This window comes from Tyto alba, unplaced genomic scaffold (genome assembly GCF_018691265.1).
Source record: "Tyto alba isolate M040663 unplaced genomic scaffold, T.alba_DEE_v4.0 Super-Scaffold_6, whole genome shotgun sequence".
Classification (NCBI taxonomy): Eukaryota; Metazoa; Chordata; class Aves; order Strigiformes; family Tytonidae; genus Tyto; species Tyto alba.
Window position 1 is genome coordinate 47009257 of NW_024881327.1, and position 26860 is coordinate 47036116.

Below are 26860 nucleotides of genomic sequence, written 5' to 3' on the forward strand. Positions count from 1 at the left end.
TACCCAAGTACCTGCCTTTTCAGGGCAGATAAGATCAAGGGAGCAGCCCCCGAAGCAAAGGAGCTCACTAAAGTCACTGCATATCCTCACTGCACTGTGGGGAGCTGACGGGGTATTTCTTATATATGTATTTTTGACAGTGCTTCGTGCAAGGGAAAGCTTCCTCTCCTTCCTGCAGCAGTCATGATGGTGCCAGTGTCGGTCCATCCCTGCCTGGCTACGGTCCTGCCACCATCACCAGTTTCCATAACAAAATATAAGATATAAAATAAATGCTAAATATACTAAATATAGTATTTTATGTATATTTTATGCATATAATATATTATGTTTTATATATATATAATTTCAGGTATTATGTAAAATATATATGCTGTCTTCTCTCTTCTCCCTCCTTTCCTCCCCCTCCAAGGTCAAGAACCCTCCTCAGAGCACATCTGCCAGTGTGAGGCTACAGACATCCTGAGAAGAAGGGGCTCACTCTGGCAATCACAGCAGCATGGGATGCTTTGCCAAAGTAACATAATTTCCCAAAGCGGTGTTCAGCTGTGGTTATCTCCCCTGCTCAATGGGGCTCATACCTCAGCAAAAAAAAAAAAAAAAATCTGGTTGCTTCTGTAAAAGCCTAAACTGTGATCAAGAAACGTACCTTCAAGAAACCCATCTGAAAACAGTTTGCCTCCATCATTTGAAGGTGTCACTTTATCTTTCACCTAGTGTGCATGTTTGCTGGGAGGTAGTTCTCCTGGAAAAGCTTAAAATAGCTTTCCTAGTAATAATGCAAGGTAAACTGTTTATACTGTATTACCACGGCAGTGGCCTATGCAATTGTTACCAGACAACATTTCTTCCAAAGATGATAACAACTGTATTACCACACAGTGGGGTTTTTTTCATGTCAGTGTTAAGAGGAAAGCAAATTTTTTTCCTAGAGAATTAGCAGAACAATAATCAGGTTTAGTTCTGTCATACGCAGTTTTTTTCATAAACAAGAGATTATGGAAAGAAAAAAAAAAATCTCTAGTGTTTGGCTTGGCTGTCCCCAGCAGCGACTTTGGAGGAGCTTCTAGAATGGAAAAGCAGATGTTGCAAATCTGCCTTATCTACGGAGCAACTGTTGACTCTGTTGTGCAAATCCTAATTTACATCTGCATGAAAGGTTTCAGAGATTAAATGGCATTCAAGGAGGAATATTAGCTTTTCTCCCTCCCTCCAGCCCTCCTTTGAATGGATTTACTACTGGCAATTAGCTTTCTGTTCTACCGGCCAAGTAGAAAACAGGATTCATCAGGACTCTACAGTATCCTCCTTTTAATGGACTGTTTTCTCAGATCACCCAATTCAGATGCTGAGAGTTAGAAGAAGAAATAAATCATCACAAAGCTCAAATAGTTACAAAAACACTTTGGCCAGGAGGATTTCCCTGTGCCACTTGGAAAGCCCTGAGGAGGTAAAAAACAAAACCAGAGAACAAATCAAAGGGGTCTCCTGGCTACACCTAACAAAAATGGGAATGTAAACCCCAAGAGACACAAAGCTTTGGTTGCTGCCCCAAAAACAGCCTTCAGCTGGGGCTTTGCTGGCTTAAAGTAACAGGCAGTGATGAGGAGTTTTCCTTAAAATCTGGCCACACTCTGCAATCAAACACTTTCCTTGATTCCCCACTCAAAACACAGAAGAGGGAAGCAACCACAACGCATATCTATCTATCTTACAGTTCTGCACTTTTAAAAAAACCAAAAAAAACAAAACCAAAAACAAACAAACAAAAAAACCAAAACAACAAACACAAATAAAAGAACTGATATGAAATGTTCTCCAATTCATCAATGGTCCCTAAAGACAAGAAGCAGCGGAGAGGGCCCCTGGGCTGTGCTGCCCCATGTGTCCTGTGAGGGCTCCTGCCTCGTACTGAAGCACCTCAAGGATGCCCATGTAGATGGTTTGTGCTCTCCCAGTTGCTGAGGCCTTTGTGCTTTACTCAAGAGGAGGGCAGCAATGAGCTGTATCAGATCTCAGCAGCCCACGCTCGTGGCGGGGATGACACCAGTCCCAGCCCGGCACGTGGGCAAGTGCATTGTTGCAGCTGGTTTGCCCACATGTCACACAGCCCAGTTCACCCAACCAGAGTGGTCAAAGATGGTCAACCCGGACCACCCCCTGCTCCAGGCAGAGTGATGGGACACCCACGGGGCTGATCCTAGCTGGAGCGCAAGAGACGGTGCCAACAGGTTGTCATCCTTTCGGTGTCTGCCTCTTGTTGCCTCTGAAGAACAGTGGCCAACTTGGCCCCAGCTTTCGCACGCCACAGCAGGGGCATCCCGGCTTGATCCCGACAGACAGATCACACCACAAAATGGCTGATCCTTTATATTACTGCTCCTCATGCTTGAGGAAGTCCAAAAAAACTCACTGTTGCCGCAAGCAACCAACCGCCGCAACGCCTTTCCAAAGCCACTGGAGACAGCTATGGAAACTGAGGCAGAGACTGAGGCTTCCCAGCATCCCAACGGACTGGGCAAAGCTTGTCCCCAGCCTCCATCGGAGCAGGATTAGGTCCTGCTAGACTGTGGAGGCCCTGAGCAACCTGTGCTCCTCAGCATCAGTGCACCACGCCATCCCTCCTGCTTCGCTGGACCAGGTTACCACCAGGATTTTGTAGGTGATGCACACTAAGCAATTAGCAAAGTTTGTAACAAGAACAACAGAGTACACAAATGAGTGCTTCACAAAGCATAAGAAAGGAAAGAAACTGAATATTTGGAAATATTTTAAAGCTTTCTTATAAATCCTTAAAAGAATAAGTACACATTGCTGAAGAATTCTTCTGGGTTACTTTTTCTGGGCTCCTCCTCTACACCCTCATTTCCTTCCTAAAATCCTTCAAAAATTCATTAATTCAGGAGACTTGAACTCCAGGGTGCATTTTCAGTTATTTAGTGAATTCTAGCAAAATGTTCACTACCTCTTAAGTGTTCTTATAGATGAATTTTTAAGCAATCCAGAAGTACACCAGGCCTAGAAGTTTAGGTTTCCCTCAGGGGAACTTTTAAAAGGATGCAAAGACTAATGGTGCCTTCACAATTCCCAGGCAGGCCTGGCCCTGGCAATTACTTGTGATGCCTTTCTGGTACTTGTGATGCTTTTCTGAAGTGGGCTTTGAGATCACATGGCATCAGAAAAAATTTGCCATAAAGCCCCAACCTTTCCCCTTTGGTTCACAGCTATGCAGCTCCCAAATCCCAGCTCCTCTCCATTTCCCTTGCACTTTTAATGTGTGCTCCTCTAATCTTCATTTAATGCAGGCAGCTGGCTGCAAATACCCCCGAACAATGACTTTAATCCTAAGTATCCTGAAGCCCCCCTTTCCTTCCCGAACCAAAACTGAAGAAAAAAAATAAAAAGAACAGCCTCATGACAGCAAGATGGAGAAATCCAAGCTATCCACTGGGCCAAAGGAGCAGAAAGACACAATAAGCTAAATTTTGCCTGGTTCACTAATTAAAAACGGAAGCTACCCCACTCCGGAGCCAAGGCGGGGAGGTGGGGGGAGTTTCCATGCTATTCAAAAAATCGGCTTCCAACTGGGACCATATTCACTCCACATTAATTGTCATTCCAACTACGAGTGTCCTAGTTTCAAAATGAAAACTACTCTCCAGTGTAGCTAGTGAAAACTAACACCAGTTTCGAGGCATTAAACAAAATTTATTGATTGCATTTTCCCACCCACTAAAACTTTAATAAGCATTAAACCTCAAACTCCTGGCCCTGTTTCCTCCTTCTACCCTCTCTCTCCATAAAAAGGGTCAGGGTCCTCTATATGGAGATTAGGACTTAATGTTTGGTATTTGTTTATGAGCCTATCAATTGCCCTATTTCAGGGAGGGGGGAAACACAACTGAAAAAAAAAAAAAAAAAAACAACCCTCCTGTACACGGATTAAGAGAGGGCAAAGGTTTAGGGTAGTTTGGGTGGATTTTTTTCCAACGGATTGTGGGTTTTAGATATATGATGGATCATGTTCACGTGAATAACAGTAAGTAAATATTCCCCTTTTTTGTAAGTTTCCCTTGAGTTACATAAAATGGTATTTTTCAGAGATCCCTATTTCTCAGTAATAAGATGCAGAAGTCTTCTCTGCTAGCTGTTTTCAGCTGTGTAAAAGGAAAAAAAAATAATTTGGGGGCCACTCTGTCTGCATACTTAGTAAAGAAAACAAAGGTCAAACATTTGAAATGCAAAGGTTGGTGATTAAGCCCAGAAATCCATATCTAGGCATCAAAATGAATAGCCAGATTTGAGAGTGCTTAAGCGATTTAAATGCAGAGCCTGGCCTGGCTCAGCATCTTTCAAAACCAAGCCTGTTATTTCAGTGCCTCAGGCAAGATTTAGGTGCCAGGTACCCAAGTTGGAGAAGTTTAACAGTAACCTCCTTTTGGGAAGGCTGATCCACTTTAAATTAAAGTCGCAAATGACAAACACAGAATTTGTTATTTAGAAAGTACATCTAACTAAAGCTGCAACACTTTGTCCTTGTGCTAAACTCGAGTCTTATCCTTCAGCATTATTAGAAGGAGTTGGGAGAGATGGCAAAAAAAAAGTAGATGTCAAAAATTCTTTTATTTCTCCTCTTTAAAGAAGGCTGCTAAAGGGATTAGACAGCTTTGAGTTCACTGCTCTGTTAAATCAACCTTACAATATTTTTTCAGCTTGTTTGACTTGCTGTTTCTGTATACATTTGTGTTTTCACCTTTCTGCATTCAAATCCCACGCTTCACGTTTGTTCTATGCTTCTCACAGGAAACTTAGTCGGTTCTTTATTTGTATTAAGTCTACAGAGTTATAGAAAACAGACTTGGAAAACAATCCCTAAATTAGCAGGACTTACCGGCTTCCATGCATACGCGCACACACACAGGGCATCGCATACCATCCGACCCGAACACAGCAGTTTATCATTTCCAGCAGCAACAGCAGGGCATCAGGTTCACCAGAATGGACCTTTTAATGGTCTCCTGCAACCATATCTATTACGGCAGGTTTTGGACTGAACGTAATAAATTAAGAGAGAGTTCAAGGAAGTCATGCGTGTCTCAGTTCCCACTCCCTTCAAGCAGTTTTAATGCTCCCAAATAATCATCTTCTACAAACTGTACTACGTCAGGCTCCAGTAACTCCATGAGGCAGGTTACACACCTCTGTACACAGCTATTTTAATGCTGCCATAAGGAAATACAGACCCTCTGCAAAGGGACATTTCCAGGGTCCTGCAACTGAGCATGGATGGTCTTACCTGTATGAGCCAGGGACCTTCCACAGACACTTTTGGACACCTGCCCCATCCTCCACAGTCTGATTTTCCTAGCTTTGCCCTTCCTTCCTCCACCAGAAACACTTCTAAAACCTCTTTCTCTCTGAGAACAAGGACCCAAGCATCTGAGCGAGATGGACGCTGTTGTGACAGCAGGGATGGTCATTGCAACGGGAAAGCCAAGGCAGAAAGAACACGGCCACCCTTCTCCGGCAGACAGAAAACGTGGATGATAAAAACTGAGCCCAGTGGCCACCTAAGGGCTGGATTTGCCTGAAAACCAGGCACCAAAGCTAAGCTCCTGCCACACTCCCTGGAATGGGATGGGTGGATGAACCACCACCTTGCACCGATAGTGAAGACACAAAGTTGGACAACCTCCCCACATATTTACAGCTATTTATCCACATTGATGTATACACCCATAAATGGTGCAAGAGCTGCCTGCGGCATCCTGGCCCTTCCACTCTCTTTCTGAGGGTGGGTGGCTAATTCAGGGTTGTCTCCTCTTCCTCCCTGCCCCAAAACACCACACATTGCTCCTCCTACTGCTCCTTCTCATGCCCAAAAGGGCCAGGCTTGAGCACCCGCTGAAGTTATTCCTGCAAAGACTGCACTGCTTGTCCACACCTCATTTGCTATGCAACGGGAGCAAGGGGGAGAAAGTCTCCACTTCAAACATTTACATGCACTTTGAAAGCACCTGAGGAGCTTTCAGGCCCTTTTTGCCAGGACTAACACATTCCACCCATAAGATGACCTTGTTCAGAAAGCATAGACGGCTCCTCGCAGGAAGGATTTACATTGTGCGCGGTCACCAGATCCAGGGTCAGGCGGGCAGCCCAGTCTCTCAGGTAGCGATCCACTGCCGAAACCAGAGAGGTGGGTACAAACCTGCCCCTTTTTGCCCTTACACTGATGGAGACGGGGCAAATGTGCACCCCTGCTGTCCCCCACTCCAGGCCACCTCTGTGGTTCCCATTCCTGCATGAAGATCTCCCTCAGAGGAGAAGCCCACTGCCTTCTCAAATCCCAAGGTGCCAGCATGCCTACATATAAAAATGAGGCAGAAATCTCATTCTTTCACTAAATAATACACAGGTTGGAGTCCCAGTACAACTCAATAAACACATTCTAAGAGTTATTTTCCTTTTTGTCTTGACTGATCGCAAAGCATTTCTGCAGCAGAAGGCTTCAGGTTTGGGTTTCCTTTGCCTTCCTGTCCAAATAATGGCAATACTATTTAAATCACTGGCAAAAAAAAAAATAATAAATAAAATTAAGTATGACCCTTTTGTCCATACTCTTGAGGGTTCCCATTTGCTACTGTAGCTCTCTGCTCTACCTGAAATGTCAAGAGAGGGTACTGCTGCCAAGGTGCCTACCTCTAAGACGCCCAAGGCTGAAAGAAAGGTGGAGTATCTGTAACACAGAATCTATACTGTATTAATTTAAACTCCATAATATTTACTGTATATATATTGTATCCCAGCTAGGATGGGAGCTGTGGGTGCAGGAGGGTGCCTTTACCCAGTATATTCAAGATTAATATCAGCACCCGCCAATAGCAGCTTATACTCTTGTTTCTAAGACAGGAAATCAGGAGCCTGGAAACTCTGAAACTTATTTTTATGCTTAGTTACAGATTTGAAGTGCCTAACACCAGGCCCTCACTCATTTTACTTTTAACACTGATGCCTTTGGGCTGAGCGGGAATAAATGCTTTACACTTGCTCATCACTCACTACATGAGTGTTTAACTCAGAAGAAGGTGGGTGATGGATTTGTAGCAACTTTGGGCAGGGATGCAGAGAGGACACCATCTGCTGTTTCTTACTACTTTTTTTTTTTTTTTTTTTCCTTTCTGTAATTAATCAGTTCACAAATTGGGAGGCAGAGTTTCCTTGCAGTCTCCTCTTCTGATCACCCCTGCAAAGCAAAGGCTAAGGACACGTCAGGGCAGCTGCAAGGTCTAAGTGCTGCCGGTGGAGCGTGAAGCAGCATTAGGGCTGGTCAGTGGGAGTGCTGGGCTCCCAGCCCTGGGCTCATCCCACCCCAGGGGCCTCTCCGGGCCCAACCCACTGCACACTGCAAAAAAGAGGCTGAGTCTTCCCTGGGGGAAAAAAAAAAACCAACAAAAACAAAAAACAAAACTTTCACAGAGCTGCAAAATCATGCATAACACACTGGTTGTAAAAATTAATGTATTTTTAATTTTCTTTTTTTCCAACTGCATTCACTCACAGTTCATCTCTCACGTAGTAAATATAATTTATGCACGTCCATTTACCAGCCCCTCCACTTCTGCAGGACACTCCAGCCTATTAACATAACTATTTAAACTGGACATGCTTTCTTAAACATTCTTCTTCTTTCATAAACTGCCAAGTGACAGTTGTTTACTGTCAACAAGCCTGGGTACTCTAAAACAGGGAGAAATATGCCCTTTCAAAAGGCAGACATATCGACTACCAAAGGAAGATTAAAATCTGGTGGTTTTCTCTTCTCCCTCCCCAAAAATGCTTTATTTGTACAGATACACATGATACAGATCAGAAGAGATGGTACTATGCCTAATTCCAATCATTCTTTAATTAAAGACAGGCTCATGGAAGATTTATCTGTGGCTGCACATGCTAATTGTCAGGGCACACTCTTAACTCCCTAATCTTCCCATTGCAACTGGTTTCTCGTCTTCACTTTTAGCTCCGATACCCCCATCTCCCAAAGCACATCTTGGGAAATCAGCATGCTCACCTTGCACAGATCCTGCTGTTAGAAACAAAATGCTTGCCTGGGGGAATCTATATAGAGAAGTCAAAAAATTTTAAGTAAAAATCAATTCACTGGTTAATTCAAGACCCACAGTCTCCGAACAAGCTGCTGAAATATTTTGCTGGGAGGGAATTTCTTGCTCTTGAGTCTTGCACGTGAAAGGTGGTGGATATGAAAAAAACCCCCCAAACCCTCTGAGAAATTTTTTTTTTTTCCTGTTCTGCCTGCCCACGAAGTGCCGGGAAAGACCCTGGCTCGCCTGCGGACCCCCGCGGGGGATTATTAACACTTTCCCCAGCACATTGTGCGGCTTGCAGCTCACGGCGCTGGAGGCTAATGCCGGCCGACACTGATACGATGGCAACGAGGATGGGGCACGAGGGGATGGGGCACGAGGGGATGGGGCACGAGGGGATGGGGCACGAGGGGATGGGGCACGAGGGGATGGGGCACGAGGGGATGGGGCACGAGGGGATGGGGCACGAGGGGATGGGGCACGAGGGGATGGTGGCTGGGTTCAGCGGTTCAGCTCCACGTGGGACTCACACCAGAGTCACGGAGGGGCCCGGGCGGTGGCCGTCACCGTCGCCTCCGGCACTCACACTGGGGCTGCGATGCTGCCGCCAACTTGCGTCAAAGCTGGAGTGACGAAAACCATGGTGGGAAGCGAAGGTCTGCGTTACAGCAGGTTGAGAGGAATGGGAGGTCACAGAAAGCCAGCTCCAGGGATCGCCCCTGTGAGCATCTCCCCACCCCCAAACCTGGGAGCCCTTTTACTCCCTGAGTTTCCTCTGCTTGTTAAAATGTTTGGGTCATTAGAAAACTTTCCAAACAATCCCTGCTTATGCTAAATAGCTGCTCCCACCACGATCTGTGAAGGGCTTCAGCCTGCTCCCTTGGAAATCAATGGGGGCTTTTTTGCTTAGGATTCAATAGGCGCAAGATCAGGACCTCATTATTTTCACAGGACTACAAGCAGCAGAGAATGGCAAAACCCCCAAACAAAGCAACAACCCTCCAAACCGGGAGCCAAACTTGCCATGAAGGATCTTTACAAGCTCTGCCAAGCATCAAAGTAAAATCAAAAATCCAATTCTTGGGAGCTTTTCAGTTTTTTGACAGGGAAAGCTCAAGGTTGATAAAGGCTGGTCTCATCATTTGGATCTAGGAACGTCTCCTGTAGCTCCCTTTTCCTCAAAAAAAAAAAAACAAACCTTCATAGATGGGTATTTTGCTTTCCCCTGGGGGAGCAAGTAAGAGGGGATGAGTTGTCAATCCAGGGTGACGAAGTTACCCTGCGAAGTTACCCCGCGGTACCCTGTGAAGCCCAGAGCAAAAACACCTTCAGGGCTTCACCTGATCTCCTCTGCCCCACACCACGATGAAACCCCCCAGTAGGTCCCTCTGCAGAGCTGCCACAAGCAACACGGGACCAGACAGCTCCTGGGACGTGGGTCCAGCTATGGGGATCGTGTCTGCACCCCATCTCCACAGAGGCCAGGTGCTGCCTGCATTTTGTGAGAGGAGCCTCAGAGATCCTCTCGTCCTTGGCACCCTCCCCAGAGCTCTACGACAGTAAAGTTCTTCACTTCTTGCCTGCTACTTTGCATCGCTCCTCTCTCTTGGCATCAGTGAGAACTCACCTACGCACCGCATAACCACCACAAGGTTTGGCCCCTAAGCAATACCCAGCTATTTTGCTGACTCCCCTACACCCAGCTTGCCCCAGGTCAACTCCTAAATGCTTCAGCTCCATTACTTCTGGGTACTAGCCCAATCTGTACAACCTAGCAGTGATGTGGCCTCCAAAGCTTTACTGATTTAACTACATCGGCTGAAATACTGTAGTGAGATTCCTTGGGAACAGCACAAGGCAGTTTGATGCCATAAAGGCACAACTACAAACCACTCCACTTTCCAGGGCAAAAGCATTAAATGAAGATAAGCCGACAAATACTTTCATCAGGTATCAAACAGCAGGAGTTGGGAAGCCACCCTTGCGGGCCTCTGACAGGTCAAGGTGCACCATGGTTGCCTGTTACCTCCTTTCCCTAAGCCCCTTATACTCAAACTAAGACACAGCAATAGCATGGCTCCTTGGGTAAAAAGAGGGCAAAAAAAAACCCAAACCAAAACCAACACGCTGCCATGTGTCAGCCTGACAGGTAGTTCCACAGCTCACCGTACAAGCCCTGGGTGCAAACACCGACACCGATGTCCTTGTGCAGCAGCGTCCCCGGGGAAGAGCAGCTCCAGCCCGCACCACAGCCTGCAGAGCTTCCCTTGCTCGCAGAGAGATCCTAGGGTGCGTCCTTTCCTCACCCGAAAACTTGGAACCCTTCTCACTTCTGAGTCATTAATACTTTTAACCCCTCGCAACCTGCAGAAATGGCACAACTCCAAAATCTCAAAGATGCTGAACGTGTGAGCACATGGTAATTGTTTTGCATACAGTTCTGCGTGATAAAGAAATCTCCTTCCAAGTTTTAATATAACCTTTTCATTTAACCAACTCTTTATCTTTCCCTGCTTTCTGGATTTGAGAAAGCAAGGCCAGCACACAAGACCTAACTCCCCCTCCACAATAAATACCACACCTGTTTTCAGATGAACACGTCTGAAACTGAAGCAGTTACTGGAGAAATGTTTTCTCACTTGACTGTGCTGCTATTCTTAAAAAAAAAAAAAAAAAAGACTTTGATACATTGTGTAAACTGAGTGTCACAGCAAAAAAAAAAAAAAAAAAAAATTACCTGGCTAGTCCCTATCCACCTGAACGTGACAACCCCCCAGATAGCCTATCACAATAACAGGGCAGGTTTACATCTGATTACCTTTCACATTTTAACTACTAAGTTTACCAAAGGTTTTACTCAGCTCATATCTCACAGTTCTTGTTTGCTTTTGATATTACAGAAACTTCCTGGTCATTCAAGCCAAGGAACAGATACTTTAGGGGTAAGCACACCAGGAATACCACATTCATCGCAGGAATAAAAGCCCTTCTTCACACATCCAGGGCTTTAAATCATATCTACGGCACTTGGCAACCTGAGCTGTGAGTGTATCGGAAAGGGGCACCAGGACAGTCAGCACTACTTCTGAGGAAAAGTACTATATTTTTTTTACAAGATCACCAGATAAACAGCCAAAAGAGGGGCAAACAGTAAACTGCCAAGCTATGTAGGAGGCCAAGGGAAAAAAGTCAGGGTGCAAAAAGGTATTTTAAGGTGCTTTTGGCATCATACATGTCTTCAGACACGGCTTTAGCCCAGCGTTTGCATAGGGGGTGCTATTGGTTTTACTCCTCCTAACAGCCCAGGCTGCCTGCTTTCACATGCCATGAATGGCTTTACTGAACTGCAGTCCCATTTGCTGAAAAAAACAAAAACCGAAAAAACAAAAACCAACGATGTAAAGTCAAATTATTTTTACCAAGCCACTATCCTCTCTGGTATCTAGCCTGGTACATGGAGGAGAATAAAGTTAATTAACTAACTAGTATTAACAGAGATTAAATGGCAAACACTGAAACAGCTACATATGAACACGCTATCAAATAGCTTAGAGGCTGCTGAGTCAGCAGGCAATCTCAAGCTGGTGGGTTTTTTTTGAAAGGTCAGAAAAACCAGAAGAAACAGGTATGCAAAGCCAGACAAGCCCCCAGGACCTAGGAAAAGTTACAAGCATGTAGCACACTAGGAAATAGAGAAAAGTCTGTTCAAATGAGGAAACAGAATAAAAATAAAAGTCGGCTTAATTGACCGTCTGTGTATCAGGTTCAGCCTCGCTGGGAAAAAGTCACCGAACTGCAGAGAGAATTTCACCTGTATTTTTAGCAGAAGTATCTGAATTTGTAATATTCCTGCTGGGTCTACCCCATATATTCTACAAACTGACAAAAGCTAAATCATGAGGACAACACAGTCATTTCTCTGCCTATTCTGAAGCCTGAGGGCTCATGCCCAGGATCTTGCACTGGATCCTACACACTTCAGTGACCAGCCAGAAAAACCTACCAGCTGGCCATGCCCTAAACTTAGATGAAATTAAGGTTCAGCTATTGCCTTCAGTCACAGCTCTGTGTGCCAGCTGACAGATCACTGTCAGAAACACCTTGGTCATGTGCTTTTGTAAACTGGAAATGTTACTAACTGGCCTTACTCCCTATCTTTTAAGGTCTCTAAGTGAAATAGCAGATGTACGTAGTAAGTTTTCAGGGAGGACAGCTTTCTAGGCATACAGTTGGATATGAAAGTACACTTTTATTGACCTATTTTTAGAGGAAACATCTTGTTTCCCAGCCTTATAGAGGGAAAAAAAGTCATCCTCCAGCTTCAAGCAAAATTTCAGCTTTGTCCAGGCAGCAGACTGTGTCCCGGTGGATGGAAACAGTCCAGATACAGTGGGGATGCAGCAATCAAGACTTCTTTAGTGTTCGCTTAACTTCAAAAACCACGCTCAGGCAGGCTTCAGGACAGGTACACTTTCCCCGAACAGCACTGAAGATTTGTTGGAGGGAGTCATAAAAGTTAACGTGCTGGTCAGAGTGGCTTACTTTAATTGCATGATTTAATTAGCAGATCAACACTTTGCTACACAATTTTCAGATTTACTTTCATCACATTCACTGCTCAGTGGTTGTTAATAAAGTCTTAATTAAAAGAAAAAAACCCTCAGACTTAATTGAAGTGACCCTTGTCAATATGTGTAGAAGACGAGACGTTACACAGCTAGTAACGAGCACATTAACGAGTCCATCTCTGCACTGGAACAGACTTTCTAGTTCGCTATTTGCTAGGTAAGAAATAGATTATTTTTTAAAAAAAGAAGCCGTATTTCATCATCCTTTGCTTCGTCCTCTTATTTTCTTGCTCAGTAAAATATGCTAGTTTCAGCATTAAGGACTTAATTAGCTTTTTACACTGCTGCTGTTAATAAGAACAAATGGATCAACTTTTAACCTCAAAACTGTATCACTCATAGCTGCCCACTGAATCTAAAGTGTTTCTGGTCTCAGGCACAAAGCAGGAAGCACCATCAATATGTAAGAGGCACTTTCTTTAGAGAGTTTTAATGCATAAATCTGGAGGCCAGCTCCAGCAATGGTCAGTGCCATTTGTCACTCACTTCAGTACCCTTAATAATTTCAGAGTGAACTTTGAAATGCTCAGATACGCAAAGCAAAGCGGCACGGATCACCGGGCCCTACACCTCGGACCCCTCGCTAGGCACATGCTGAAAGGCTACAAGAGCCCAGTTGCCATCAGCTGCATGAAGAAAAACATCTCAACCAGTGCATCACCAGTTCTTTCCGAGCAGAAAAGTCACAGGAATTGGTACATGCCCTGCTGTTCAACTTAAGCAAAATCCTGAAGTGGCCCCGTTGCCGTTCTTTCGGCTTGAAAACTGCCTGTGCAGTAACTCTGGGTGACAATCTGACTCCAGGGCTGCACAAGGCAACTTTGGTTCTTGCTTCTGACAGACTGGAAGAGCTCTCCCCTTCCCACACAAACCTACTCAAATGTTACCAGCTCGCTGTACAAGTCTTTCAATGAACAGAGACATCTTTAGCAGCTAAATAGCAGAAAACAAATCCTAAGAAGTCCAGAGATTCCCTTTTTCACGTATACCATATGCAGACAGACACATACACACCAGCTACAGGAGACAGGCCAGTTATCAGAAGCTTTTAAAACCGAAATGCTGCTGTTTCAGTTGGTCTGCTCTCTAAGAAAACAGCCAGTGTTACTTGACATTCACAAATCGTACGAAGTAATATCTTTATCTGAATACTAATGCAAATTGGACGGGCTTTTTTATATTGATGTCTATTCTGTTGCTGCTGAATAGAGTGACCGCATGCTCAAGACTGCAAAGGAGTTCACTGACCTCCCTAATCATCTCTGTCATAGCCCCTGAATGACATACACATTCAATCCTGCCTCGCCTCTCTACTTTCATTCATAAAAAAAAAAAAAAAAAAAAAAGGGGGGGGGGCAAAATTTGACATTGTTCTTCCTGCGGCAGCCCCAAGAAAAGGAGAGAAGAGAAACTCAGCCCAGATGAGGCCCCTGGTGTTTTTAGTTTAGCTTCTATTCAGCAACAGCCCCGCCATCTGCCTCCTTCCTGCCAACAGCCGAACACCTCCCTGCGGAGATGTTAAAACCTGCACCCCCTCCACCTCCGCTAATAGTGAGTATTCATATTAGCAAACATACACATACCTCGAGAATGCCTCCCTTCAATGTGTGTTTTATGTAGCTGAGTATAGGCACAAAGCAGTAGCTGTTATAGCCTTCACAGCCCCGTGTGGAGAATTAGATCACTGGGGAAAAATCCTTCCAAGCCCCTTTATGGAAAATAAGGCCTTAGACTGTAAATGCAAAGCCCAGCGAACAACAACCCTCAGTAATGAGCCAATACCCCATGGCCCATTTGACTAGGAGAAAGAATTTGCTTTTTACCATTCAATTCAAAAAGACTGAAAAAGTAAAATGTGTTTTTACTTGGCTCTGAAGGTTTATATTCTTTACAGTTTCTTTTGCATAACCTTTCCCCCCCCAGGTCGGACGGGCAGCGGGTGCCCCTGTGCTGGCGGGGCCGCTGGCTTCGGCGCGGAGCCGGGCGAGCAGCACCGGCTTCACGCTTCCCCGCGCACGTGGTTGGTGGTGGCAGAGCCACCGGCATCGCCAAGCCCCCCCTGCCCTCACAGCCCCCCGACCCGGGAGCCTCCAGCAGCTCAAGGTGACGGGGCAACCCTTGGAGGCACGGCTGGGTGAGGGGGTTAACGGGAGCCCTCCGCTCAGGGCCAACCCCTGCTCCCGGGGAGCATGGGGGGCTCTGACAGGGACGCCTTGGCTTTGGAGAAAGCTGACAGAGCGGTAAGAGAGCCTGTCCTGACGATTTCCACCAGAGCCCCTGAAACTCCCAACCCATTGCTTCAGCTCACAGACATCGCCGGAGGAACGTTTCCCTCAGTGTGACCCCTGAGAACGCTACAATTCGAACAGCATCCTAAAGCCTTAACTTGCAAAGGTGTCTTAAGAGCCCCGGGAAGGGTTTAGCACCACCTGAACACATCACCAACCCCAAGCTACAGGCTGAAGGGGCGGGTGGAAACCCAGGGGACCATCGAGGTGGCTCCCCACCCCCGTGGGTTCAACTGTGCCCGAAGTGACAGCGCCAATATGTACTCCAGGCTAAACCAGGGACAACTGGGGACACTTCGCTTCTGCCTCTTCCCACCCCTGTGACCAGCACAGGCTGCTCGCTTCCTCCCGCGCACCGACCTCATCTGCTCTGACCAAGTCGCTGAGATGTTGCCCCATAAATCAATTCTTTTGGCTGTGAAAAATGAGCCAAACGAGTTACACTAAGAATCTGGTGTTTTATTAGGACTTTCTTGAAAACAAAACCAACCCCCGGTGTGATTTATAGCTTTAACCAAAAGGGGTATGAAAGTAATGCCCCCACCCCCCAGCCTCCACGAAGCCCATTTATTCCCCTGTCACTTTTTTGGCAAACAGGCTTCAAACCCTTTCCTGAACAATGGAAACTTTCTGCTGGGTACATGCAAGCCCAAAGACTGGGGGCTGCGAGGGGGCTCCCTTCCATTAAGGAGCTTTGAAAAATAAACAGAGATTCAGGTAGCAGCTGAAGCGTATCAGAGAGATACAATGTTTCAAACCCGTCACATAGTATTAAAAACAAAACAAAAACAAAAACCACCAAAAAAACACCCCCCACCAAAAACCCAACAGCTTTTGTCTGACGTGTTAACTTTTTTTCACATGCAACTGCAGTGCTGCCACTTGTGGGGAGATCTTCACTGCCCTCCCTGAAATGCAGGTCCCCTCTCAGCACAGCCCCGGTTCTTAAGTTGCGATGCAGCGTGTGCCCACCTGGAGTTGTCACAACTCCGGTTTTTCTCCCAAGATGCGGATCTAAAAACGGCCCTTCCTTACTTTCCCCGCTCGAACACGCACAGCCAGAGTGTTTCGGACGGTGCGCTCAAGATGCGCGCTACCACGTACGGAGGCACCTTCCCTTCCCCACCCGTTCTTGCAAACACAGCCACGGGGTCAAACCCGGAGTGCTGCAGCCGCTGGGAGAGAACTCCTGGGAGACCGGGATCGTCTTAAAACGGTTTTTTTCCCTCCTGGCCGCCTCTGCGGCTTGCCCGAGCCGCGGTGAGAGGCGAGTCCCCCCCCCCCCCCCGGCCCAGCCGCCGCCGCCCCCCGGCCCCGCTCCCTGCCGCCTTCCCACCTCCCGCACCAAAAAGCCGGCTCCGGCGGTTTCCAGCCGCACCCCCCTTTTACCCCGCAAAACCCGGAGGCGGGGGGGGGGAAGATCACAGCGCTAAACTCGGTTCCCCCCCCCCCCCACCAACTCCACAGCGCGGAACACGTGTTGCGCGGCCGCGCAGCCTTACCTGCCGGCTGCCCGCCGCTCCTCTCCGCCGCCGCCCCGCCGCCCCGCCGCCCCGCCGGCAGCCCGCCGACGGCCGCCGCCAGGCACAGGCACCAGACGGAGCCCCAGGCCGCCCGCATGCCTCCGGCGCGGCGCCGGGGCAGGGCCGCCGCCGCACCGCCCGCCTCAGGCATCCCCCAGCCGCATGCTGCCGCCGCTCACCGCTCCGCTCCGCCGCCGCGCTGCCGGGAGAGGGAGAGAGGCGCTCAGGGAGGGAGGGGAGGAACCCCCCCCCACCGCCCCTGGTGCCGCGACGGGGGAGGAAAAAGGAAAAAGAGTAATAATAAAAAGGAAAAATAGTGGTCGAATGGACAAAAAAAAAAAAGTTAGGGGGGGTGGGGGGGGTAAAAAAGCGCAAGGGGACACGCGCAGCCCGGGCGCGGAGCGGCGGCGGGGCGCCTACCTGCGCAAGCCCCGCGGCCGGCCGCGCACCGCGCATGGAGGGAGGCAGCGAGCGCGCCCGCGGAGCCGCCGCCCGCCCTCCCGCCGCCGCCGCGGCGCTCCTGCGTCTGCTCGGCGCGGCGCGGGCGCGGAGCGGGGCGGCCGCGCTGTCCCCGCCCGCCGGGCCGGGCCGCCCCGCCCCGCCCGCGCCGCTCCGCGCCCGGCCCCGCCGCTGCGCGGGGGGGGGGGGGGGGACGGTCCCCGCGGGAGGAGGGAAGGGGGCGGCCGGGGGCTGCTGCGCTCTCCCGCCCGGCCCCTGGGGTGAAGCAGGCACCCTTTTCTCACGTCTGTGAGCTTCAAGTTGGCTCAGAACCCCGCGGCCGCGCTCCCGCTGCGGCTCCGGAGTGGCACCGTGTGCCGCGACACGCACCCGCGTGTTTCCTTGCTCTGGCCCGCTAACAGCGCGCTTTCTGACAGGAGGCCGGGGGGGTTGGGGGGGGGGGGGGGTCCGTGGGCCGGGGGCAGCAGGGAAGCGGCGTGTGGCACTGCGGCTCAGCCCGAGGGCTCGCACAGCGAGCGGGCAGCGCACACCCCCCCCCAACCCCCCCCCCCCGCTGCCCCGGCGGGGTTCCCACGCTGTACCCCAAAGCGAAGCCACCAGCGTGCAACCAGCTTCGAGAACCCTGACTTCACTCACCACTCAGAATCGCTGTGTTTTATTGATGGGAGTAATCGCAGCCTCCACGGGCTCTGCGTGTTTGCTGCCGCTAACTAGACTAGCTACTTTAATAAAATCTGATTAAATGTCACTTGTATCAAGTTACGATTGCAATGATCTAGTCACTATCACAGTTACGGTTTGGGATACTTTGGTCATCTCAGAGCCCCCCAACATGGCCGAGCTGCCTAAGTGACATGCATCAGTTCTTGCTGACAAGCGATCCGAGCTGCCTCGTACAGAGAAGTCACAGCTCTGCTTTAATCCCCCTTGACGTAGCAGCTCTTTCACTGAAAATAGATGCAAGTATTATCAGAGCTGACAGTGCTCCGCGTAGGGGGGCCCCAAAAAACCCAACCTGCGGAACAGTCAGGCTGAGGTTGTTCAGCTCGGAGAAATGTGCAGAGAGCCGGGGGAAGCGCGGGGGTCTGGCTTTCGGCGAGGGTGTGCGGTGGGGATCGCTCGTGGCTGCCGTGGCAGGCTCGGAGTTCATGCTGTTGTCGCAGCGACCGGGATCTGTCTTGACACCTTTATCAGGCACAGAGACTCTGACATCTCAATACCGTCGCATTGTGTGGGGAAGCATTGAGACAGGGCTGCTGCAAGGAAATCCTACATGTCAGCGGAGACCCTCGCCAGTGACACCATCGGTTTAAATGAAAACCATGGGGGGAAAAGCAGATGTATAAATAAAATGTGGTTATTTCACCGTCACAGAGATGGCTTGGTGGCATGTCAAACTGCGTGATGTTTGCTCTCACAACTGCTGGGCTGGAGGTGCCAGAAAATCGATAAAAATAAAGACAACAGCAGCGGCATAATTATAAGACTGCATGGGGAGCTGTTTCCGTCATTCTTTTGAAGATGACTTTTTGCAAAAGCAGGGCCAAATTCTGATCTCACGTAAAGTCAGCAGGGTAGGAGCAACACCCATTATTGTTACTGTTATGCTCCCCATTTTACAAGATGAGAGCAGCGAAGGAGGATCAGGAGCCTTCCTAAGCCCACAGCTGAAATAGAAGCCTAAGTGAGAATTCAGGGTTTCTCGCACTGTGACTGTGTTTCAGAAGCGCCACAACGACTGTTCCTCCGTGCTGGGTGAAGGCAAACGCTTTTGGCGTTACTCCTCGAGTGGGGTGATAGGGTGGAAATGGCCGATCTGAACCTGGGGAATTTTAAGGTTGCTGGGAGATTTAAAGGTCTGCATCTCAGATCAAGTCAGCTCAGCCCTTTAATGGTTTTGAAGTGGTTTTCATTTGGAGGAAAACTAAAAGCTTATAACATTTGGAAGCCCTTTACAACAGGAAATCAAAGGGGTATTGAGATAGTCCTGTATGAAGGACTTCAAGGTTTGCAGTTTTCCCTAGAGTGGGATATTTTTAGGTTTCCCATTTATTAACCTCTGGTGCAGCAAACTCACGTGGGGCTGAGGAGCACAGACCTGATTAAGTGCGGATTTTCTGATGCTGCTTTGTCACTGCGGTGGCCACTGTAACAGAGCTCAGGATGTAGTGCTGTGCAGCAAAAACTACGGCTCTGGACTGTGTCTCAGCCACTTCCTTACTATCAAAAAAATCCATGTACATATACTAGTAAACCCCGCACAACACAAATGCATTTATTTTAGGACTACTATGCCATAAGCCACAAATTAGCCCCAAAGTTTTCCTTCCCCCTCAAGCTGGGAGAATCCACTCCCCTTCGTGCAGGGATAGTCTCAGTGCCGATGTGTTTGTTCTCCTTTTACCCTTTATAAACATTCCCTTCCCAGAACTTCGTATTTGTTTATCCCCTTAATATCCCGAGCTGTCAGTGATGAAAATCAAACCCCTTTCAGCAGCTCAGGGATGGTGAATGGCTGCCCTTTTCCGACAACATGGTCAGCAGTGCTCTCAGTGTCCAAGCCTGTCACTGTCATGCTCCCACGGCATCTCCATCTGCCCGGACCCCGCTGGGGGCTCAGCCACTGACAGCAGCTGTCCTGGGAAGGTTTTGGGGGGCCTTGCATGCCCTGGGGGCATTGGCATTGCTAAAACCCCTCTCTCTCTTCATGCTTCTCCAAAGCCCTGCCTGGGAGGGAGGCTGCTCATCTCTCTCTCTGAAAGTGCAACTTGTTGATAGTCTCAAAATAAGCTAAACACAGGCTGCTGTCGGCAAAATCGTCTCCAGGAGCGAATGCTTTGAGTCCCTTCTGCCTCTCCATCCAGAAGATGAGGATGGGACAGGCTGTAAGGTGCCTGTCCGAAAGCCCTTGGGGCCGAGGCTTCTCATGAGTCACCTTTGGTGATATTGCTGGAAGGGAGTGTGGGATGTGCGGTGGCATGAGCCTCTTCTTTTCTCCCCGCAGCCTCTCTGGTGCAGCGTTGCAAGGCACTCGCCTGCACATCTGAGCTGTCGCATTTACCAAAGCCGACAGCGGAGCCCAGTAAAGATCTTGCAAAAATGATACTGGAGACTGGTACCTCCGTACATCTCTATCCTCACAGAACTTGCTTCCTTAGCAGGCAGAAAGCAGTTCCCGAATCAACACTGAGTTGGAGCAAAACAATGAAGTAGGTGAAACTTTAATTCAAATTTTAATATGCTGTCAAGTTTGATTAGAGATGCGGTCACATGAGTTTCTGAATCATATCAGGTTAGGTACACACAATAAATATGGCCAAATATTCCTTATCAAAAATGGGACTTGTTAGCCAGCTTATGAGCCAGAAAGAGTGTTGCAGCCCCACAGTGCTGTAACAAGCTGTTCTTTCAGCCTCACGAACTGTACAAGTTCACATGAGACTGAATTGAAATATTGGTTCAGATATCAGTGTCATGTGCATGAGTAGAAGCCCAAACTGTCCGCTCTTTGCATCCAAAGGTTAAATAGCATCGGTGGATGCAGATGCTGGGGTATGTTATCCAGAGCTCATGTCACTGTCAGTTTATATCAATAAGGTACACTGAAATGGCTAAACCGTTTTTTATTAGCTAGCCAGCCCAAAGGACTGCAATTCCAGGCAGGTTTATTGAATTTCAAGCCGATAGTTGGTGTTGCTAAGATTAAGGATCCAAATGAGTATCAGGGTAAACACTGTGAGAGATTAAGCCACCCTGTGAAGGCTCTCTCTGTGCCTGCACCCTCAGTGAGCTGGTTGCAACACAACCTCGACCTGTGGGATTTGTTTCCCACCTAACAGCACAGACAGACGAGGAGTAAGAGGGCTCTGCAAGAGCTGAGTTGTTTGATTTGAAGTGAAATAAGAAGGAATGAGTGAGCTGGAGAGACACAACGAGGCTCTTCTGGAGAGCTACATACAGGGAGGTGCTGGCAGAGGTAACAGAATTTGGCAGCCTGGAGAATGAAGTAGATGACTGGAGAAAGCAGAGAGGAAAAAAAAAAAACAAAACAAAAAAAAAAACCAAAAACAAAACAAAACAAAACAAACAAACAAACAAAAACAAAAAACAAACAAAAAAAAAAAAACAACAAAAAAAAAACAAACCCAAAACAAACTGGAAAGAGCCTGTGGAGGGTGTGAGAAGCAAAGGTTTAAAATCAGACCTTGAAATAATGCTGACTCAGCACAGCAGCCGTGTGCGCAGCTGGGGGACTGCACTGGGGTCACGAGAAGCTCTCGGAGGTGCCACTGACCGCCAACACAGGCTGGGTGTTCCCTGTCCTTGGAGTAAACCAAGACAATGCTCTGGAGCCTGGAGAGGAGACAGAGATCACTTCTGCCTGCCAGACCTATTCATGCCATCACCATGTAGGACATTTCAAGCAAACGGGCTGGAGCGTTGCACTTGTGGATGAAGCAGTACGCCTTACTTTGGGGGGCATTTCAATTGGAGGTGCAACCTGTTTAATCCCCCCCTAGCCTGTGCAGGCTGATAGCTGTGAGGAGAAGCCACACGCTGCCAAGATGAGTTTCTGGGAGCCTGATGGCTGTACTTAAAGTCTTCTCCCTTGGATGCGACCAGAGATTACCAAAGGGTACTGACTGCTTGCCGCTACCTGTCCACCCCAGCTGCCCATCTACAGCAGGGGGACACAGAAATACCCCTTGTCTTCAGCCCTTCAGAGATGTCACACGTCAGACTCCTCCCCAGGTCCTGGACACATCCTTATCCTCCTTTCTCCAGGGCCTTTTCCCCTGCTCTTCCCCACTCTGAGGGCAGAGGGATGCGTAGTGAGCATCATGGGAGCTTTCAGAAAATTTATTTATCCTAAAATAAATACAAGCTGAGGCCTTTCCTCTGTTAGGGATGGCAGAATTTGAGTCAGTGTTAGGGCGTTATTACTACGACTTTTAGGCAATATCTTGCTCAGTGGCACGCTGTCTTGGTTCAGGGGAAGGCTCAAATATGGGGACAAGTTCTTAATTCTGCTTTAATACAGCCTGCATGCTCCCGTAAGCCAGTGCTGACACAGTGCTGCGTCTGACACCAGCCCAGACACATCTAGAGCCTGATTTGTATGGCTATCTTCTTGCAATTCCTGTGGTAGTTTTATTTTTCCAAAGAGCACAGAGCAGGCTTCACTCTGGGTAGGTTCTGCTGCAGAGATAGGGTAGGTGGATATAATATCGGTGTATTAAATATACAGGACATGTTACACAATTGGGTGGCTGTTACTGGCCTTCAAAACAAGAAGCAGCATACATATGTATTCCAGATCCCATGTGCACGTCCAGCAGCTTTGTAGCAGAAAAGCAATTGAGGGTCTCAGGATACTTTATAAACAGAGATAACTCTGTAGGGGATAGTTAAGTGTTATCCCTATGGTACAATCAGTTGCTTCAAAGCCCGGGAAGGTGAACTGCCTTCCCAAATAACAACTCCTGGTCTGCAGCTTGTCTTGTGGGACCATGTCCAGCTCTGTCATAATAAAGTGATAACTACCTCAGGGATCTTGTGCTTTTGCAGAAATGTGATTCCCCTCATGCAGTGTGCTGGATGTCCAGATCAAACATCATGAAGAATGCAACCTGTGGTCAGGGAGGTTTGGCCTCTGTCAGCCCTGAAAGGCCTCTACGTAGTAATTGTGGCATAAATCATTTCATTCATCATTAAGAAAAAAACGTTTGTGGTGTGGAAAGCAGCAGTTACATAAGAAATTGGATAGGAGGCAGGTAGATATTGACTTTAAGTTGCTGCATGGAGCCAATGCCTTTAATCAACAAGGGAAATGTTTGAATGTTAATAGAACTAACAATGAAACTGGAGTCATGTTTTGACAAGTATTTCCAAACATTCCAGGAACACTGCGATGCTCTAGCAGCCTCTTTCCTAGGGAGAGAATTGATTGTTCAAGTTATAGCGCAGTTTGCAATGAGGAATGCCTGCTGAGCTGGGATGCTGCGGTGGGCAGGGGCGGGCGGTGGTCCTGGTGGCACTGGGGGAGATGGGAAAATGAATATTTTGAATAAATGTGAGAGCTTTCTTCCTAAACTGGACAAACTACCTGCAGGCTTCTTAGAAGAGAAGTGAACTCAGTGCTGGGAGTTCGTCCTGGGATAGAAATTCTCTTCTTTATTATCCTTTTATATGAAGAAATTACTCACAATGCATTTTTCCAGAACTTGGTTATGTTCCCCCTCCTCTGTTGCATTTTGCCCCAGTTTTTTTGTGTATACTTTTAACACAGGTCAGTTCTATATGTTCTGAAAGAAAACCTGAAGTCATTTAAAACATGTCCAGAAAAGTGCTGGGGTACAGATAATTGTTGAGAATCAGCCCTGCAAGGCCTGCATGGCTTTGCCATTCTTTTCACAGCTAATTTTGCTTTAGGTCAATAGACCAGATAAATCATTAATAAGCATTTGGAAACACTGGATGCCAGGTACCGCTGATATTCAGCACCTTGTAAAAGATTCACCGACTGGTCAAAGGTTTTTATTTATGGAGAAGACCCAACGTTTACCCCCAGATTTGCCATTAACTGCATGACTTTAGAAACTCCCCACCCTCTTTGAGCATCTCCTGCTTCTGCAACGCTTTGTCACCCATTTCTACTTAGGTTGTAAAACCCACATAACTTCAAATGAAGTTAGAAAACCACCTGAGTTAGGAATCTAATGGACCTGGGCTGTCCCTATGGTCAATGGAGAGAGCTAGACGCCTCCAAAATATGACTTATTGAACTTTAGTTGCTCCTGATGGTGCCTGTCTCTCTGCTGATAACGGAAGGATTCTGGATGCTCAGCTGCTGAAGGGGGGAAGTGCCCACTCCATTTTCGCAGCCTCTGGTGTTGCTCTCTGTGGACGGAAGGGGGGCTTCAAGACTTTGCTGTGGGGGTGGAGAGAGAAACAGGATTCCCCTTGGCCCACGAGCACTGGCTGGAAGTGCTGGAGGTGGTCCAAGGTGGGAGATGGCCCAAGGTGGCTGAAGGTTTTGTTTGTCTAAACCACCACCTTGCCTGAGGTCAGGGTCTGCACCCTCCGTTTCACACAGACGGCTATTTCACATTTGTGCATCACCTTTAAATCTGAAAGATTACAGAATCATAAAATATCTCAAGTTGGAACGATCAAGTCCAAGTCCCATGATGGCAATTTCTTTGCAAATCACAAATGTATCTTCAGTACTAGTGAAAAGTAAAGAGCTATTTCCGAAGGGATTTTTTACAGTGTAGCTCCAGTCTTCCTTAAAAAAAAAAAGCCAGTGGTTTTCAGTCAGTGGTTTTCAATCTTTTTCATTTGCAGACATCCACATTTTTTCCAGCAGAGCTTCAGCCCCTTCTATAGTTAAATTGAAGCCTACTGACAATAGGGTTATTTTTCTTGTTAAGTTTTCTAGACCATTCAGAAGAAGTCAGTGTACCCAGACACCCACAAACTACAGTGAAACTGATTGAAAACTACTATATACTTATTCTTCTGTAACTAAATATGATTTTTTTTTTTGCTATATATTTATACAAACTGTCTACTTCAGTCTCTATAGTGTCTGGAATCTGTGGACCTGCTAGTTAGTGGGGACAGAGGTTTGCTCCAAGGCTGAATCTAAATATTGTTTAGGTATTTTCGATTATTTAATGATATCCCAATGTGGAGTGTAACTATGACAGTAACTGGGAACTAACATTAATGGACAAAATCAAGTTACTCCTCTTAGTCATTAGTTTCTGAACTTGATGCAATGAGGGGAGAAAAGAGATTAAACGAATCAGGAAAATAGCAATAATTGCCAAAAGGCTTAATGTAGTTTACTCAGAAATTGCTTCATAATTGCTTCTTAATTGCTCATGGTGGGCTTATGGGAGACAGCGTGCAAACAGTGCAGATCTCAGAAATCTTTCTAGACTAGTGCTGGAGCGCAAACCTCATTTTCTGGGAGGAAAACTGCAAAGCTGAGCACTTCAGAGACAACAACAAGCAGGCGGGTGCTGTATCCACTCTGGTTTCTACGAGTCACTCGATTGTGACAGCAAATGTGTGTCCTTCCCCAAAATTCAGGAGTAGTATTAATCATATGCCATGGTAAGACAAAAGAGTTGCTTATTGCCAGGAATATATTAGCTCCTCTTTCAATTGAGAACACAAGTAGGAACTTGGTTGAAAAGGGCATATTTTCTCTGTGGCTGTTGATGCCTCAAACCATAGAAATATGAAAATATTTGTAATAGTTTGTATCTTACTGCACAGTGGAAGGGGGGATAATCCACTGTCAGGCTCATTTCTCTGCAGGCAGCTGTGCAGCTAGATAGCAAGGAGTATCTGTACATGTAAAAAGTATACCAAAATCAAATGATCTGAACTCTGAAAATATATTCCTTTCTGCAGCTGACAGTGCTAAAGTTAACCGGGGAGCCAGACAGTACTGTGTCTGCAAACCAACAGAAAATTAAAACCACTATTTGCTTTCAGCTAACTGGCTGGTTCATAAGGTAATAAGAAAGACAAGGACATTACAGAAAAGTTATCATTTTTTCTTGAAGGCTGTGTGACAAATTTCCAATCTTTTCTTTGCCAAAATAGTTTCATAAATACTGGAGACACTTGATTTTATCCACCCTGAATTCACAGAAATGTTGAAGCATGTTCTCACAGGTAGCCACAGTTAATCTGTGTAATCTTGAAATGGCTTCCAGCTTTTAGAAGTTTACATTAAGTAAAGATTATCCAATTATAGTTTTCTTTAAAGATAAGAAAGATAAGGTTGATGGAGAGACATGCTAGATGACTAAAGTATGCTACTTATATTTCACACATTTTTTTCACCATACGCCGTGAAACGATTCTGAAATGAAAACGTCGGGTTTGACTATGCAGGACTGTATGACATAACACAGTATTTGAGACATAAACACAACAAATGATGACAATCCTTGGTCATAAATATTACTGCTATCTAAAACACATTGTGGCACTATGGGTTTCATCCAGAGTTACACATTAGCTTTCAAAATGCCTCACTTCATGTTTTGATTTCAGCCAATAAATTACCTGTGGCCTGACTCAGCCACTTGAAAATAAATGTTGACTTTTCAGGAAATTGTAAGCATTACTGGAAGGTCTGAAGTCTGACAAATGGCTGGTTATGGATCATTTTGCAGGAAGAATATTTCGTTCAGAAAAATGAGAAGAGCATTCGTGAGTTTGGTGTTAGAAAATGGACTTGTGCTAAGCTGTTTAAATTTTAGTTCTCTTGGTCTCTCACAACATGTGAAATATATTCTATTTGCTTCTACTTCACTGCAGCTTTGAAAAATGTTCCTTTTGTAAGCAGCCTTGGACAGATTTAAGAAACCTGGTGAATATTGGTCCTGATAAGGCCAAACATTAAGTTAATATCCATTTCAATTGTATCAATAAAGCCTTTCATGGAATTATTTGAAAAATAAATATTAGCGTAATGTGTCAAACTGGTAATAAGCACAATTTAAAATAAGATGTTGTAGCTTATCATAATGAACCACCCAGCTGAAAGCAAAAGCAAAGCCTACCTGCAAGTGAAAATACAGGATATACCTAAAGGAAATTATGTTTCACCTGGGAATACTTAAGCTCTGGAGCATCGTTTCCATCCATGGAGGGTTGCCCCTGAAGCTGGGTGTACCTGCTCTGCCGTGTCCAGGAGGAAAGCTGCCTGGATGCTGATCTGAGCCCACCCTGCTCTGGGAATCTGTGTGGGCAACTGCTGTAAAAACATGAATTACACTAATCAAACAGCATGGCCACATTTCCAATGGCTCATCTAGTTGGAAACGGCA

At 46.9% G+C, this 26860-nt stretch overlaps 1 protein-coding gene across 6 annotated transcripts in view; it reads right to left on the reverse strand.

Annotated features, from left to right (window-relative positions):
• FGFR3 (fibroblast growth factor receptor 3) overlaps positions 1-17020 on the reverse strand; it is a 58070-nt gene extending 41050 nt beyond the window's left edge. For 3 of the 6 annotated variants that reach the window (XM_042807892.1, XM_042807891.1, XM_042807890.1), the window contains exons 1-2: positions 16965-17019; positions 16524-16743 (exon numbers count right to left, since the gene is read on the reverse strand). In XM_042807892.1, the coding sequence (XP_042663826.1) occupies positions 16524-16695 (172 nt within the window). In that variant the 5' untranslated portion in view covers positions 16696-16743; positions 16965-17019. Of the gene's footprint in view, positions 1-16523; positions 16744-16964 lie in introns of all 6 variants that reach the window. The other 3 variants (XM_042807889.1, XM_042807888.1, XM_042807893.1) reach the window with 2 other exon arrangements.
• Positions 17021-26860: the final 9840 nt, after the last annotated feature.